This window comes from Dermacentor andersoni, chromosome 1, assembly GCF_023375885.2.
Source record: "Dermacentor andersoni chromosome 1, qqDerAnde1_hic_scaffold, whole genome shotgun sequence".
Classification (NCBI taxonomy): domain Eukaryota; kingdom Metazoa; phylum Arthropoda; class Arachnida; order Ixodida; family Ixodidae; genus Dermacentor; species Dermacentor andersoni.
The window spans coordinates 64,253,603-64,270,991 of NC_092814.1; the positions used below are offsets into that span (position 1 = coordinate 64,253,603).

Consider the following 17,389-nt stretch of genomic DNA (forward strand, 5'->3'; position numbering starts at 1 on the left):
TTGTCAGGAGTGTGGAATAAAGAACAAGAAGCCGTGTAAACCTTTGTTCAACATGTGTAAGATAGTAGCAAAATATAAGAACCAGGATGTTAGGGAGATAAGAGGAGCATATTTTATTAGAAAGGCGGGTGTGTCGTGTGTCAGCGCACCTTCTGTTTTTTTGTCGTCCAAAGAAACTGAGTTTCTGAGCATGGCCACCTGATGTCGGCATTTCGGTCTGGTGACGTCATGAAGGAAAGTGTTCATATGATGCAATTTTGCAAATACAGGATCAGTTGGATGTAAGCGCTTGTGTTGTCTACTCCTCACTCTGTCCTTGTTTGTGCGCGCTTGACCGCGGTCCCTATGCATAACCAGCTTGAAACTAACCACTTGAAACTAACAATCCCCGTTATCTTTTCATTTGGAGCTTCGATTATCAGGAACCATGACATGGATTCCGAGCGATTAAATTTGTTTGTATTAATTTCTTTCTTTGTTTCCTTTTTTTCAGTGCTTTTCAGTTCATGCCAAGTGATTCATTTTCTTGCATCCGTAACACTAAATTTAACTTTGCTTCCAAATTCGCAAGTGAAATTTAATGTCTGCGGTCATTATAGCGGCCCGCTGCGCGATAATCGCGTATCTCAGGACTGTTAATAAAGTTTTTCCATTTATCCATCCATTAGTTTTATCCACTCGAGTCTTGGCCGCTACCCTAAGTGGATACACTGTAAACGAAAATAAACCCACCTGGGAGTTTTTAACAGGTGATGTGCCCTAAAACCTCCCCTCCTGAAATATTTACTCCGATGTATCGGAGCAAAACAGCGCCATTCTCTCGTTTCACTCCGCTGGCTAGCTGCGGGAGTATTAAGGCGACATGACGCGATTTTACTCCGCTTCAAAATCTTGTTCTCCCGTGAAACTCCGACAGGGAGTTTTAAAAAACTCCCCTCCGCCGAAACTGGTTGGTCACGTGGCGCTTCCCATGAGGCTGTGCGCCTTGCCAGCGACCGGGCGCGTTCGGCGGAGCCGGCAGTGCTCATGGCTGACGGTTTGTTTACATCTGTGAAGTGTCGTTCCGTGACAGCGTTTCGTCAATTTGTTTCCAGTATTTCCTTCCAGAAAGTGTTATAGGCATGCCTGAAGCTCACATGTAGCTCAGCTTCAAGTACGTTAGCTCTGATCACTTTGCTGACGACGATGAATGCAAGAGCAACGTTTTCTAGTGCGGAAAAAGGCTTAGGTATACCTCGAAGCTGCTCACTGGCTCGTGATGTCGGCTCAGGTTCTGACTGTGTTTTCGTGCTGCGTGACCCTGGCTTGTGTTCTTCAGTACGTGAAACGCGACTTGGATGTCTTTGTGAATACATGGTGACAACGTCCGGTGTAATGTTTGAAAGGACCGCGCAGCAGTGGCAACAGCAGCCACTGTTCGAGCGACGACATCCATGCTAGTCGCGCACGAATGGCGTACCCCAAGTTCGTTGCGGTGCTGTGTTGTCAGTGAGAAAGACCGGAGTGCAAGTAACTGTTTTTATGTATCTGTGAACGGATATCCTCGCCCGAAGAAAAAGACGGTAGGACATAAGTATGCGTACTGTGAATAAAGCTTCTTATTGAGCGATGTGAATCGAATTGTTAACGCGCATATAGGTTTTGGTCACGTCGTTGCTTCCGATATTGCATTAACAATACGCCCTATCCGAGACACTGATTTAGACGCATGCCTGCTGGCTCCGAGTTTAAGGATTCACTCGACAGATCAGCAATGTTGCTCCTTTTCACAACCGAGAGAGATTGCTTGGACGCAGAGCAAGTAGTGCGGTGTATAAAACGTATCACTGCGCATTTTTTGGTGTTACGTCGGCTGCTGCGGGTCATGCTCACACGTAATAATTTCTTGCTACGCTACCACTATATCGCAAAAATTTAATTTTGCTATGAAGCACACGCACTTACATTTCACTTGCTTACTATAACTAACGCACTACTTTTTGGCCGCGAACGCCGGCAGTGTGCGAAGTCGCTTCAGCACTCACAGAATGGCATGATAATTTTGAAAAATTACGCCATTAATTTTTTTTCTCTCACTATTCTGAATTAACAGTTTTGTGTTGATTAAGGTATTCTTTTAATTTCAGCGAGGCAGATCTCGTATGAACGAGCATGTGAGTCGTAATTCTGAAAACAGCACAGCTGCTCCCTAGGCGGTTTCGAGGCACACAGTATCGTGGCTATATATACTGGCACCGTTGCTTCTTGAGTATCGCGTGTACGTAGGATGTCTTTCAAATTTCTGCATTGGGTATTTATGAGATGTTTATTTATGTCATGATATATGTGCTTTCATTGACTTGTTTCGTCGAATTTGACGAGGTCTCGTGTGCGTATTTCGAAATTTGACCAGCAGCCTCTGCATGTAAAGATGTTCACGCAAACTCACGCGATGCCTCCTTTTATACTCCCATTGTACCTCGAAAAAACTCCGTTCATTGCAAAGCAAAAAATAAAGAAAAGGCAGAAAAATAAACTCCCATAATTCCACTCAAAAATTCCGCTCGCACGGAGTAAAAATTCTACTCCGATCATACGGAGCATAAACTCCGAACCGGGGGGTCGCTAGAGGACAAGCGCTCTACTCCCACCTCGGAGTTATTTCCGCTTACAGTGTATGAGCCATGAGTCGAGAGAAAAGCTGAAAACAGTCAACAAGCGATAATGAGCGCCTGTCTTGTGCATAGCGCAACTTCATCTCTGTAGTCGTATTCATTGCGCTATGTTTTCTTGTTCTTCGTTGTGAACCAACTTGACCAAGGAAACATTTACAGCGCGCGTTTATAGAGCTCCAGGTGCATACCGCAAGCTTTAGGAGCCGACTGTGCCTAACGACATATAGAAGAAATGTATTTGTGCAACGTTCTTCACACGTAAGGTTATGTCCAAGAAGCTTAAGGATCTTGTTCTAACAGCTATCGGACCTAGTATAATGCACCAAAAGGTAATGAATCATGTAAACGCACGCCTCCGCTGTGTCCACGTATTTGCTGCGCAATACTTTGAAGTGGAACCTGGTCTCCAGGTGACATCGCGGCATGCTCCCACCAAGGCGCTTATAGATGCGGATCAATTAGTAGAGGATGGGATAGCCAATCAAAATGAAGTCATCTGGTCTTTCTGGGCATGGCTGACCCCTACACGAGGGTTGGATCTCACCTTATTCTCATCCGATCTTCCAAACACTTCAGCCGCTCTCTCTCTGCTCTCAAAAGAAAAACAAAACTTGCTTCCACGCTGTACGTATTCGTACATTTGCAGACTTCGCGTTTTCTGGTCTCATGCAGAGCCCTCCATCAACGCCATGATTGCAGAACGCTTTTCGTTATAGTTGTGAACTGTGCCTTTGGTTGCATAGGACATCGATTATACGACGTGAAAGATCCCGTAATGACGTGTCCGGTCACCGACTTTACAAGACATAATCTTCAACGGCAAATATTTGGTTCTATTTCTCAACTATATACTTATAGCCATCGGCTTATAAAATTCCCAGAAAAATTGAAGCGTTAAGGCTGCAGTGGTTATCTTAAGACGCAATTCAAGATTTCGAAATTTGGTCGTCACCGATAATGTTCCGCGACACTCCCGTGAACAATCATAACTGTACCATTTCTTAAATGACAGCTCCTGTTGCAGCATGGCGCTCCTTGCTCCCGCATTTACCTGCTTGTCCAAACATACAAAATAACTGACAAAGTTTCGCTGAATCGCACAGAAGAATGTTTATTCATTCCTGCCACAGCAAAAAAAGAAGTTACAATGCATACAGTTCTAGATTTTCATGCTTTGACTTAGAACAGGTTCATACACCAAAAGAAAAAAGAAACACTGTTCCTACACTTGGCCACTCCAGAAAGGAAGTTCGAGGAGCTCGATGTTTCTTGCGTTTTACCTCGGAGAGCCGAACATGTACTTTGTGAGCGGAGGAAGAAGGAAAAAGAACTGGCGAAGGAACTCTTGTTTAGAAAAAAAGTAAAGTAAGAAAGGAGGCTGAAAAACCACTGACGGGAAACATCACTGTAGCATGCAGTCGTTCAACTCTCTTGTCGATCCTTGCTGTTGTTATTTGCAGCCCAATACAGACAGTGCTGCTTTGGTGTTTCCTTTGGTGTTTCCATCGAGCGCACAACTGATGCATATTCCCGTCCGAGTCCTCTTCAAATATGACACCCATGGTCAGGTTACGACATGTAGCTGGGCACGGACCCCTGAAGTTTTTTCTCGATTTGCTCGAGTGTGAATTTAACAAATGCATCGTGCTGTTCGGCCAGCATGGTAGACAGAATGCGGTCGTACTCCTCACGTACCAAGTTTTCGCGATCCCTCCAGACGTTCTCGCAAATGTTCGCCACTTGACGGTAGGTGAACATGGGCTGGTCTGGACGCACCGGAGGCTTGACGTCGCCAGCGCCGGCGCCCTCGGACGAGGTGCCGGCACGTGGGCAACCTTCCGGTGGGCTGCAGTTGTCTTGAGGCTCCGGGTAGCTGCTCTGCTGGCATTGCTGCAGCTGCCACAATCCTTCAGGGGCCTGACCTGATGCCTCGCCTGAAAGCAGCTGTGCTGGCATGTCGCCGCACGACGAAGGATAGATCTCATCAGCCATTGTTGAAGCAGTTGATGGAGCACCCAGGTAATCGACACGTCGTCGTTTCGCCGGTATGTCGTCCGAAATGTCCATTCTCGGGGCAGGTGCTGGTGCCTGCCGATGTGTCAGGCACATCCTCTTCGCTGGTATTTCGTCCGCCTGGCCCGGGGGATCCCAGTACAGGGTTCGCTTGGGTGCCCAAGAAGCCATTTCTTGCTGCAACAAGCCCAAGTGCAAGTGAGTCCCTCCCGTGGTGGCGGTCTGAAGAGGCAGCTTCCGGGGCAACAGAAGCAACGGCGACGATCTCTGCGATGTCAACTGGAGAAGCGGCGCAAGGCCTGCGAACGACTTCTACGTGCAGCGTGCAGAGCTTGCCCGTCGTCTTTGTCGTACCTGCACGCGGCGTCGTCCTTTTCCATCGAATCACCGTGTCAGCCTGTATAAACCCGTTGCAATAATTATACTGTCTTATCAGGTGTGAGCCATCAACACCGCTTTTTTTTGCATATCAGAATGGGACGTTTGTAAGCCACATGAGAGGGTTTTCGTGTAAAACTGCCCTCATCTAAATCGGATCATTCAATAATCCGCGTATTAATTACAGTGCGTGCGTCCGTCGATGTTGGTGGAAAGAAAAAGTGGCAGTGCCTTATATAAATCTTCTTCTTTATTACATCAAAAATTAAAGTAAGAACAGCGCACATGATGACCATGATCGAAGAACAGGCCGGCAACTTGAAAGAAGGAGGGAAAAAGAAAGAAAGAAATGACGAGAACGTTTTGTTGTATACGCTTGACGTTTTGCGTAGTAGCAGTAGTTCATTGCGTTCGTTAGGAAAGGAAAAATGAAATGGAAATGCCACCAGTAACACGACTGTCTCACCTTTCGGTTGACAAATTAACTGTCCCGCGGTCACGGAGAAGATAAAAAAAGATTGTTAAGAAGAGACAGGAAATACTGGAATAAATGGATAGAAGTACAAAGAGAATAAGTGGCCATAAAGAAAAATAAATATTTATCAACACGTAAGAAAACTTAGACTATAAAAGAACGAGCATAAAGAATTGCGTGAACAGCACTAGAAAACTTTACAGAGACACTTGAATGACACACAGCAAAACACGTGTACACTATCGCGTTGAGATGCTTAACCGTCCAGCGTTGTTATGCGCACTGCCAGGCCAATCTCCTCCAGAAAGTCGCTAGGCTGGCGTATAAGCCCTCTCGCGAGTCCACCTCCTGCCCTCGATCGGTAACAGCGGAGTGGTATCAGTGCAGCGAGGCCCAGGCCCCTGAAACTGGCACCGCACGATGGAGCAGCAAGTGTGGTCTCGTACGCAGCACAATCGGGGTAGGCACTACCCCGACTCGGCTCGCGACTTCTCGCCAGTCGCTTTCCAGCGGATGCCAGTCCACACACACCTGATGCGCAGCCTGAATCAGGACGGCGCGTTGATGGCATGCTTAAGCCTGCGGATGTGGTGGGCCTCGGTGGGTTCTTGGTGGGGACGCGAGCGCCTTGAAGGGGGACGACTAGCTAAAGACCATCCTAACGGGAAAAGGAAAAACCACGAGACTTCTGTGGCTCCCTTAATTCAGTTTCTGCGAACAGCAGTCATGAGCTCCCGATTCCTGGATACGTTTAGAGTATGTACCATCATCTCAAGAATAGCACCCGGGTTATCTAGGGAAAGATCATCATTTGCCGCAGGCAGAATTCCCGCGAACTACACGCAAACGCTAAGAGGTTCCCCCGCCATGTAAAGAAACATGCAACAAAACACGCGTATGGATGTCCGCAGCGGCACCCATTTCAAGGACGACGTGCGAGGCACGCCTGGTTAGCTTCCGCGAGGCGACTTTTAGCGAGTACCAAGCAACAGGCCGCCATGATACCGTCGCGGACGTGCTGTCATTGAGGCACCCTAACGACATAATTATTGGTCGACCTCCCATATAGTGGGTATGCGCCACTCTTGCAGGGAAATAAGATAAAATCATATTGAAACAACAACGACGACGACAGCGGCAAGCAGCAACAGAATACCGTCGGCATTTGTCACCGTTCTTGGCCAATCCCCGCGAGTGGGTAAGCGCCAAACTCATCAAGGACATCATCATCATCATCATCATCATCATCATTTGTCACCGTCAAATGCAAATGCGTCTGTTCGCTATAGCGCAAAGCGCATACAGTATTGTATCTGAGGAAACTGATGTTGTTTTTTGTTTAGATGTAGAAGCATAAGAAGGTAGGGACATCAGAGCCGGCTATCCCAAAATCCCAGATTCGTTACGCAAAGAAAATAAAAAAGTAAAAGGTAGAAATTTTCAAAAGACACGATACACACACGAACGCCGGCGCTCAAAGATTGACTCGTCTACGGGAACCAGCACCAAAAGCCACAGTCCAGTAACTATAGGATGGTCACAGAAATGAAGGAGTCCACAAAAGTTTCTTCAAATAGGCATACAAGGACAACAACAACACGAGATCAGCTCGTTAAAGAATAACCACAATGCAAAAGACAAAATAGTATTGTCACTTAATGGCAGTCAAAAAGATTCATCATCATCATAATAATCATCATCATCAGCAGCAGCAGCAGCAGCAGCAGCCTGGTTACGCCCACTGAGGGGCAAAGGCCTCTCCCATACTTCTCCAACTACCCCGGTCATGTACTAATTGTGGCCCTGTTGTCCCTGCAAACTTCTTAATCTCATCCGCCCATCGAACTTTCTGCCGCCCTCTCAGTACGCTTCCCTTCCCTTGGAATCCACTCTGTAACTCTTAATGACCATCGGTTATCTTCCCTCCTCATTACATGTCCTGCCCATGCCCATTTCTTTTTCTTGATTTCCGCTAAGATGTCATTAACTAGCGTTTGTTCCCTCGCCCAATCTGCTCCTTTCTTATCCCTTAACGTTACACCTATCATTCTTCTTTCCATAGCTCGTTGCGCCGTCCTCAATTTAAGTAGAACCCTTTTCGTAAGCATCCAGGTTTCTGCCCCGTACGTGAGTACTGGTAAGACACAGCTGTTATACACTTTTCTCTTGAGTGATAATGGCAACCTGCTGTTCATGATCTGAGAATGCCTGCCAAACGTAATCCAGCCCATTCTTATTCTTCTGATTATTTCAGTCTCATAATCCGGATCCGCAGTCACTACCTGCCCTAAGTAGATGTATTCTCTTACCACTTCCAGTGCCTCGCTACCTATCGTAAGCTGCTGTTCTCTTCCAAAACTGTTAACCATTACTTTAGTTATCTGCAGATTAATTTTTAGACCCACCCTTCTGCTTTGCCTCTCCAGGTCAGTGAGCACGCATTGCAGTTGGTCCCCTGAGTTACTAAGCAAGGCAACATCATCAGCGAATCGCAAGTTACTAAGGTATTCTCCATTATCTCTTATCCCCTATTCTTCCCAATCCAGGTATCTGAATACCTATTGTAAACACGCTGTGAATAGCATTGGAGAGATCGTACCTCCCTGCTTGACGCCTTTCTTTATTGGGATTTTGTAGCTTTCTTTATGGAGGACCACGGTGGCGGTGGAGCCGCTATAGATATATTTCAGTATTGTTACATACGGCTCGTCTACACACTGATTCTGTAATGCCTCCATGAGTGCTGAGGTTTCGACTGAATCCAACGCTTTCTCGTAATCAATGAAAGCTATATATAAGGGTTGGTTATATTCCGCACATTTCTCTATCACCTTATTGATAGTGTGATTATGGTCTATTGTTGAGTAGCCTTTACGGAATCCTGCCTGGTCCTTTGGTTGACGGAAGTCTAAGGTGTTCCTGATTCTATTTGCAATTACCTTAGTAAATACTTTGTAGGCAACGGACAGTAAGCTGATCGGTCTATAATTTTTCAAGTCTTTGGCGTCCCCTTTCTTATGGATTAGGATTATGTTAGCGTTCTTCCAAGATTCAGGTACGCTCAAAGTCATGAGGCATTGCGTATACAGGGTGGCCAGTTTTTCTAGAGCAATGTGCCCACCATCCTTCAACAAATCTGCTGTTACCTGATCCTCCTCAGCTGCCTTCCCCTTTTGCATAGCTCCCAAGGCTTTCTTTACTTCTTCCGGCGTTACCTGTGGGATTTCAAATTCCTTTAGACTAGTCTCCCTTCCATTATCGTCGTGGGTGCCACTGGTACTGTATAAATCTCTATAGAACTCCTCAGCCCCTTGAACTATCTCATCCATATTAGTAATGAAATTGCCGGCTGTGTCTCTTAACGCATACATCTGATTCTTGCCTATTCCTAGTTCCTTCTTCACTGCTTTTAGGCTTCCTCCGTTCCTGAGAGCATGTTCAATTCTATCGATATTATGCTTCCTTATGTCAGCTGTCTTACGCTTGTTGATTAACTTGGAAAGTTCTGCCAGTTCTATTCTAGCTGTAGGGTTAGAGGCTTTCATAAACTGGCGTTTCTTGATCAGATATTTCGTCTCCTGCGATAGCTTACTGGCATCCTGTCTAACGGAATTACCACCGACTTCTATTGCACATTCCTTAATGATGCCCATAAGATTGTTGTTCATATCTTCAACACTAAGGTCCTCTTCCTGAGTTAAGGCCGAATACCTGTTCTGTAGCTTGATCCGGAATTCCTCTATTTTCCCTCTTACCACTAAGTCATTGATCGGCTTCTTATGTACCAGTTTCTTCCGTTCCCTACTCAAGTCTAGGCTAATTCGAGTTCTTACCATCCTATTGTCACTGCAGCGCACCTTGCCGAGCACGTCCACATCTTGTATGATTCCAGGGTTAGCGCAGAGTATAAAGTCTATTTGATTTCTAGTCTCGCCATTCGGGCTCTTTCACGTCCACTTTCGGCTATCCCGCTTGCGGAAGAAGGTATTCATTATCCGCATATTATTCTGTTCTGCAAACTCTACTAATAACTCTCCCCTGCTATTCCTAGAGCCTATGCCATATCCCCACTGACTTGTCTCCAGCCTGCTTCTTGCCTACCCTGGCATTCAAAAGGTTAGTCTCATTTCAAAAAAAAAAAAAAGTCGCAGTTGCGCCCGAAAGGAGAAGCATCGATTGCGATAGTAAATTGGCTGACAGCTATATACGAAGTACGGATAGTAGTTTTATCGGCCGTATAAACTTGTAAACATTCTCTTACTATACTGAATTAACAAGCATGGTGTCAGCGCGCAGAAGCAAACATGAACACATCACACTCCATGAGTGCGAACACTCGCTGTCAAAGCGCTGGTGTGAGCAAGCGCGGCAGCAGCAGCGGGCGAAGTGACCTTCGTGCCGTGTATCGCTTCAACGCGAGAGCGGCTAGAATAAAACACAGCGCGCACAAAGGTATGAGCTGTCGGCTTTAGCCTGCAGATCCCGTTCACGATACGCCGCGCGCGGCCGTGCTAACTATACGCACTCGTTCGCGGAATCAATTCGCCCGCCCTCCTTCCCGCGCTGCCTCCATGCATGGAGCGCGAGATTGAGCCGCGATCGTCAGTTCCCCTTGTGCCCGGTCGCTTAATGCGCAGTTGCTGCCGGAGCACAACGTCGCCCCCTCCCTCCCATCCATCCCCACGGCCTTTCGAGCGACGGACGACGGCGGGTTTGCTCTCCGTTTTGTCCTTCGCGCGCGCCAGATTGAGCGCGCGCGAAGTCGGCTTCCCTCGCGTGCTTTCACTCGCGCACGCAGCATACGACGCACGGCGACGGTGTTATCGCCCTTCGACTTTATACGGAACATCGCGGCGACTCCGACGGCGATGGCAAAAATGCTCCTGGAGTGTCCATATAACTGCTATCGCAATAAAATCGCAAAAGGCACTTATAGCACGCGTCTTCTTACCAGTACATGACCACGGTCCAAGCACTTTGCTCAATGCGAGAGGACGTCTGTCATGTGTGACCAAACGATCAAACAGGAGAACCCGCTGTTGGTCATATTGAGTACATTCTATGATTATATACTCCACTGAGGCGTTGGAGTTTTCACAGAAACTACAATGCGGGGACGTTCGTCTTTTGATGCGATACAAGAATTGAGGCGTGTAGGTTAAATCTAAATTGATGTTTTAGCTAATGTTTTAGCTAGTGTTGTAGCTTATGCAGACATTGCTTTCTTTTGCATCGATATAGACCCAGTGTTAACGAGACAGTTGCGTATAGTTGCCAGTCTGCAGGGGTTAGTGTCAATATTGTAAGAAGGGCTTTGGCTGTGCATGTAAGCTATACCTCCGTCAAAATTTTCGAATATTCATTGCAATTAGTCATCGTTGAGATACCTTGCTGTATTTCTCGATAACTTCCGTAATAGTGGCCCTCATTTGACATTGTCGCTAACCGCCGTTCATCGAAAACCGTCATCCTGCCAAATATGTGACTTCTCCATTTTTGCGAGAGCTAAGACATTCAGTGTACTGCTGGCATTTCAACTTCTTTATGTTTTACAGGTTTCACACTGATCGCGCATATATGTCCAAGCATTTTATAGAATACAGGTATGTTTCATTTCTCGTTCACCACGGGAAGCAATGAGAATGGTCAACCTTTTCCTTCCACTTGGGAAAGGAGGCCTCAGTCTTGTGCATTTGTTGGTGTGACAGTTGGCAGTGTGGTTCTTTTACCTTAAAAACGCCCGTCATCCGTTTTTTTTTTTTCTTGCTATTGTGCGAACAAATCTTCGCACATCCCATTTCTTTATGGTATACACCTCGTGCCTTGCTCAAGCATGGCTGTTATGGAGTTTTTCTTTAAAGGACATGTCACCAGGGTGCCGTCAAAAATTTTGGTTATACTTGTAAGGCGCCGTCCAGAGAGCGCTATACTGCAAGAATTTTTAAAACACTGGGTTTAGTAGTAGCCGGGACAGAAGCTAATGAAACGTTGCGAGGTGAAGGCGCGAGGAAGTCAGCTACTTTACTCTCCTGCTTCACTCATATCGGGGATGAAGGTCCATGTGATGATGGTCAAGACCTGTGCTTCACCGTCACTGTCGTGTCGCTGTCGTCCTTATTGCCTCAAAACATGGCTTCGTTTTTGTTCTTTTACACTTCTTGCGTTTTTGGGAGAAGCGGTCTTCAACGCCCTGCGTTTCACGGAAATCCGCAGTTCGCGTTGCTCCAGGCTATTTATACGCTACGGGCACAAGCGTCACACGTAGCGTCATACGCGCAAAGTCATCTCATTAGGCGGGCGCTATGGCTGCTTCGAGAACAATGGCGTGCGGAACTGCTAAATTTTCACGTGTTCTCAGGGAGTACTTAGTCATCGGTGCAGTACTTTAGCACGATCGTCACCGCGTTATCTTTCTTGTCTGTTAGCAATGTCCAAACTATAGGGGCCTTTTAAAGGACGCCTAAAACGCACTGTTGCGGCTATAGGTGGCGTTAGGGCAAGGAATCCACCAAGCCCATCGAAGAGTACGTCCAGTATAGTAGGAATGAAAGAAAAAGGGTCTATTTGGTATTAGTTACACGGCTCCAGTTACGGAAGACCACTCCATGCAGATGCATGTTAAACGTCCGAGTTCACATCAGGACACGTCGCCCCATTGCACGAAAGGTCTCTGCTTTTAAACCGTCGTCTTCACTTGGCGACTCGACTAGGGAATCTGATGACTGTATCGCGGCCAATGACAATAATCGAATCGGTTGCAATACCCCGCCCAAGATATCGCAAGCAGCACTCTCACCTCCGATGCAATCCTACCTTAGCAGCCCTCCTACCTCCGCATCATTCCTACCTTAGCAGCCTTCCTACCTTAGCAGCACTCCTACCTTAGCATTATTCCTACCTGCTGGTGGTATGGAATGTGTGACAGGATAGCACGCTGTGAGTCCAAGGTCGGCGCCGTTCTTCGGTAGCATCTGACGTTGACCTTTTTCATCATTAGTTCAGGCTGGCACGTGGTAGTATGGGAGCTTCTTGTGGAGCCGTCGGCAGTCGGTATCAACGCTGCGTTGATTTCTGTGTATGCGCGGATGGATGGATGGGGTTGCCTCGTGGCAAACGTCTAATTAATGCCCTTGGCCGTGTTGTGACGTAACAGCACTGATCTCTTAAATCTAATATACGGTGGCCGTTGCATACTAATCCGCAATTAACCTGCTGCCGCAAGAATTTAATAGGACAGCTTTACACTGATAATTTAAGGTTACTCGATTGGTGTTGTAGGTTATATTAGAAAACAGGTGAAAAGATAAAGGGGGAGGGGGAGAGGAGTGCGCGCGTGGAGGCAAAGAGGAGAAAAATAGATCAAGGGGCGAGGGAGAATATGTTAAGGGTGACGAGAAGGTGGGCGCAAGCGATTACGCCAGCGTCACGTGATAGCGCGTCGTCATCTTCCCAGGAAGAAGCCGGTTATTAGAGAGTTTGTTGGGCGTCCGTAACGAATCATGAACGCAACGCGCGAGGTCGTGCGCACGTAGCGAAGCGCACATGCACGAAACGGCAATAGTTGGCCGGACGCAGAAGTTGAGAAGAGGATTGCTGACTTGCACGCGCAGGAGCCGGTAGTGTTACTCAATGCCAGCTTTTGAAACTGTGTAGCTATTATCAGCCACCACGAAGTCAAGCCACAAGCTACCGCCATATCGACGACAAAAACCATATCGAAAAACGCGCTCTCGTGGACACGCGAGAACACGCGAGAACGTCCCGCAAAGCCCGCAGAGCCTGCAGCGGACGCTACGTAGCTGTTAAAAAGCTGCGGGCGCACGCAAGAGACCATGCGTGCACCTGCTTAATTCGCATGCGCACTGTCACGTCCGCAGGTTTCCTGCTTACGCAGAGCTGGTGCGGACGCCCAACTAATTCGAAGGTGCCGCAGATGCGGCGGAGAGGCTGCGTCGCCAGGACAGCACGGAAACGTCGGGCTGCAGAAAAGCACAAGCGAGGCGCCGCTAGCTTGAAAGTCGCTGGGGCATCGATATGAAGTAAAAAGAAAAAGAAGACAGAAAAACGACGCTGAAAATTTTCACTGACGATTACGATACTCCCTAATTCGAATTTCGAGCGCAACTGCTTAGGTGTTTTGAATTCGCGATATATTGTGGCAAAGAATTTGATACTGAAGGACAGGGTGTTCTCGGCGGCGGCGCTGAGCCTCTGCTCGGGCAGTTCGTTTAGCAGCAGCGGCAGACGAAGCATTTCCACCGGTTGCGTCTCTCATTGGTCTGAAAGAAAGCGTGAACAGGGGAACGCGTGACTCGTGCGCGCCGAGTTTCAACACGAGAACGTGAAGCTATAAGGGAACAAGTCGACGAAATGCTGCGCGACGACATCATCCAGCCGTCGGAAAGCCCGTGGGCATCTCCTGTTGTCCTGGTGAAGAAAAAGGACGGAGCCCTACGTTTCTGCGTCGATGATCGTCGACTGAACAAGATCACGAAGACGTATACCCCCTTCCACGGATAGACCACGCGTTGGATCGGCTCTGCAACGCTAAATACTTCTCGTCTATGGACCTCAAGTCTTGCTACTGTCAAATAGAAGTCGACGAGAGAGATTGCGAAAAGACCGACTTCATCACGCCAGATAGCCGCTAAGAGTTCAAGGTCGCGCCATTCGGACTGTGCTCGGCGCCTGCAACGTTCCAGCGCGTCATGGACACGGAGTTAGCAGGATTGAAGTGGCAGACGTGTCTTGTTTACTTGGATGACGTCGTCGTCTTCGCCGGAAATTTCTACGATCACCTTAGGCGGCTTGCGACAGTACTAGAGGCCATCAAATCATCAGGGCTCACTCTGAAGGCGGAAAAGTGCCGCTTCGCTTACGATTAGCTTCTGTTCCTATAGGCCACGTCATCAGCAAATCCGGAGTACGGCCCGACCCGCAGAAAACAGCTGCCATCGCACAGTTCCCGCGGCCTATTGACAAGAAGGCAGTGCGTACAGTGCGGACATTCCTTGGCATGTGTGCCTATACTACAGGCGCTTTATCAAGGACTTTTCACGCATCGCTGAGCCGCTAACGCATCTAGCCAAATTTGATGTCGAGTTCAAGTGGCAAACGCCGCAGGCCGACGCATTTCAAGAACTAAAACGACGCATGCAGTCGCCGCCGGTGCTTGCACATTTCGACGAAGACGCCGATACCGAAATCCATACTGACGCCCGTAGCCTATAGGCCTCGGTGCCGTCGTAATCCAGAAGAAAGACGGACATGAACGGGTGATATGCTAGCCGGTCGCTGTCAAAAGCGGAAGGCAATTATTTTACGACTGAAAAGGAATGCCTCGCCATCATTTGGGCTACAGCAAAATTCCGCCCTTACCTATATCTCAGGCCATTCAAAGTCGTCAGCAACCATCACGCGTTGTGTTGGCTCGCTAACTTAAAGGACCCTTCAGGACGGCTGGCGAGGTGGAGCCTCAGACTGCAAGAATATGACGTCACGGTAATTATCACGCGTCCCCATCGATCCCCCGCCGCAAGACGACGAGGATGACGACGCCTTCCTCGGAATCATAACCGCGGAAGACTTCATAAACAGCAACGAGCAGACACGGAGCTAAAATGCCTCGTCGAGTATTTGGAAGGGAACACCGACGTAGTACCTAGGGCATTTAAGCGCGGATTGCCTTCGTTCACGTTACCAAACAACCTGCTCGTAAAGAACTTCTCACTAGTCCGCGCCAGCTACCTTCTTGTTGTTCCGTCAGCGCTGCGTCCAGAAGTATTGCACGCCCTTCATGACGATCCAACCGCTGGGCACCTCGGATTCTCCCGATTGCTGTCCAGGATACAGGAAAGGTATTACTGGCCGCATCTGACCGTCGACGTCACCCGTTACGTCAAGACATGCCGAGACTGTCAGCGACGCAAGACACCACCGAAGAGGCCAGCAGGATTACTACAGCCAATCGAGCTCCTTGCCGACCGTTTCAGCAGATCGGGATGGACTTGTTGGGACCCTTTCCGACGTCAACATCCGGAAGTAAGTGGATCGTTGTGGCGACGGACTACTTCACCCACTTCGCTGAAACTAAAGCTCTGCCGAAAGGTACCGCAGCCGAAGTGGCGAAATTGTTCGTTGAGAACATCCTGCTGCGACATGGCGCCCCAGAAGTCCTCATCACTAACAGAGGAACGGCCTTTACAGCGGAGCTCATCCAAGCCATTCTGCAGTACAGTCAGACAAGGCACAGGAGGACAACTGCCTACCACCCACAGACGAATGGTCTTACGGAGCGCCTGAATAAGACCCTCGCTGACATGCTAGCAATGTACTTCGACGTCGAACACAAGACCTGGGATGCCGTCCTGCCGTACGTAACATTCGTTTACAACGCGGCGATGCAAGAAACAACACAGATCACGCCGTTTAAGCTGGTTTACGGCAGGAACCCGACGACGACGCTCGACGCCATGCTACCGCACGTCACTGACGAAGAGAATCTTAACGTCGCTACCTATCTCCAACGCGCCGAAGAAGCCCGACAGCTCGCCCGCCTACGGATCAAGAACCAGCAGCGTACCGACAGCCGACACTACAACCATATGCTACAACCTCCGACGACGCTTCGTCGAGTACCAGCCCGGCGACCGTGTTTGGGTTTGGACCCAGATGCGCCGACGAGGACTGAGTGAGAAACTATTGCGACGCTATTTCGGACCCTACAAGGTCATTCGTCGTATTGGTGCACTGGACTATGAGGTCATGCCAGACGGCATTTTGTATTCACAGCGGTGCCGCGCACCATCTGAAGTAGTCCACGTGGTGCGTCTTAAACCATTTTACGGACGCTGACGAACTTCCTTATTGTACCCGCCGTGGTTGCTCAGTGGCTATGGTGTTAGGCTGCTGAGCCTAACACTATAGTCGCGGGATCGAATTCCGGCCACGGCGGCCGCATTTCGATGGGGGCAAAATGCGAAAACACCCGTGTACTTAGATTTAGGTGCACGTTAAAGAACCCCAGGTGGTCGAAATTTCCGGAGTCCTCCACTACGGCGTGCCTCATAATCAGAAAGTGGTTTTGGCACGTAAAACCCCATAACTTAACTTTTTTAACTTCCTTATTTTGTTCTTCTCTTTGCTACGGGTGTTTTTCTTTATTACTTTCGCTTGCAGCAACGGGTCGATGCTTCTTAAGAGGGGGGTATTGACACGTGTACTTGTTTGTCTCTATCGGTCGACACGTTTCACCGCCTAACAAATGTTATCGCTCAGCGCAGGACGCGTCTGCATGTATCGGATGTTTCTGGAATGTTATCGATGCTTCCATCCGCTGTCTGTGACCGAACCATGTGTAATCTGATTGCATGTGTGCGCGGCGTGAATAATGTAGAACTTTGTGGAAGGCACGCGGGTGCCAGCGATTACTCTGGAACATTCGACGACTGATGTATAAAAGCCGACGCGACGCGCTTGACCCGCTGATCAGATTTTCGACGATCGCCGACTTCGTTCGCCGCTGTCGCCGTTCTTTGAGTGTAGCCTGTTTTGAGAGCACAAGTTCGCCCAATAAAACGCTAGTTTCGTCTTTCCCAGTTTGGCTGCTTTCTTCACCGTCACTACCCCGTGACAATATGCTGCCTTAAATGTCCAAAAATAATGCAGTAGGTGTGTTTCTACAGGCCAATTCCTCTTCAATTGATGAGACCAAGGCAATGGCATTATCAATTGTGGACCTATTTTGTCGGAAGCCATTCATTTCCTCCGGGTAAACTTTTGTAGTTTCCAGGAGCCAATTTATTCGTTTGTGAATCATTTTTTCTAATAGCTTTCCTACGCAGCTTAAGCAGAGATATGGGTCTGAAGG

General features: G+C 48.2%; 1 protein-coding gene across 1 annotated transcript; it reads right to left on the bottom strand.

Moving 5' to 3' along the window:
* Positions 1-3,739: 3,739 nt before the first annotated feature.
* On the bottom strand, positions 3,740-15,337 carry LOC126543215 (uncharacterized). Its single transcript, XM_050190351.2, has 2 exons — positions 15,268-15,337; positions 3,740-5,064 (listed from the first exon to the last, which is right to left on the bottom strand). Exon 2 carries the CDS (start codon positions 4,836-4,838, stop codon positions 4,224-4,226), a length of 615 nt encoding a protein of 204 aa, XP_050046308.1. The 5' UTR covers positions 4,839-5,064; positions 15,268-15,337; the 3' UTR covers positions 3,740-4,223.
* Positions 15,338-17,389: the final 2,052 nt, after the last annotated feature.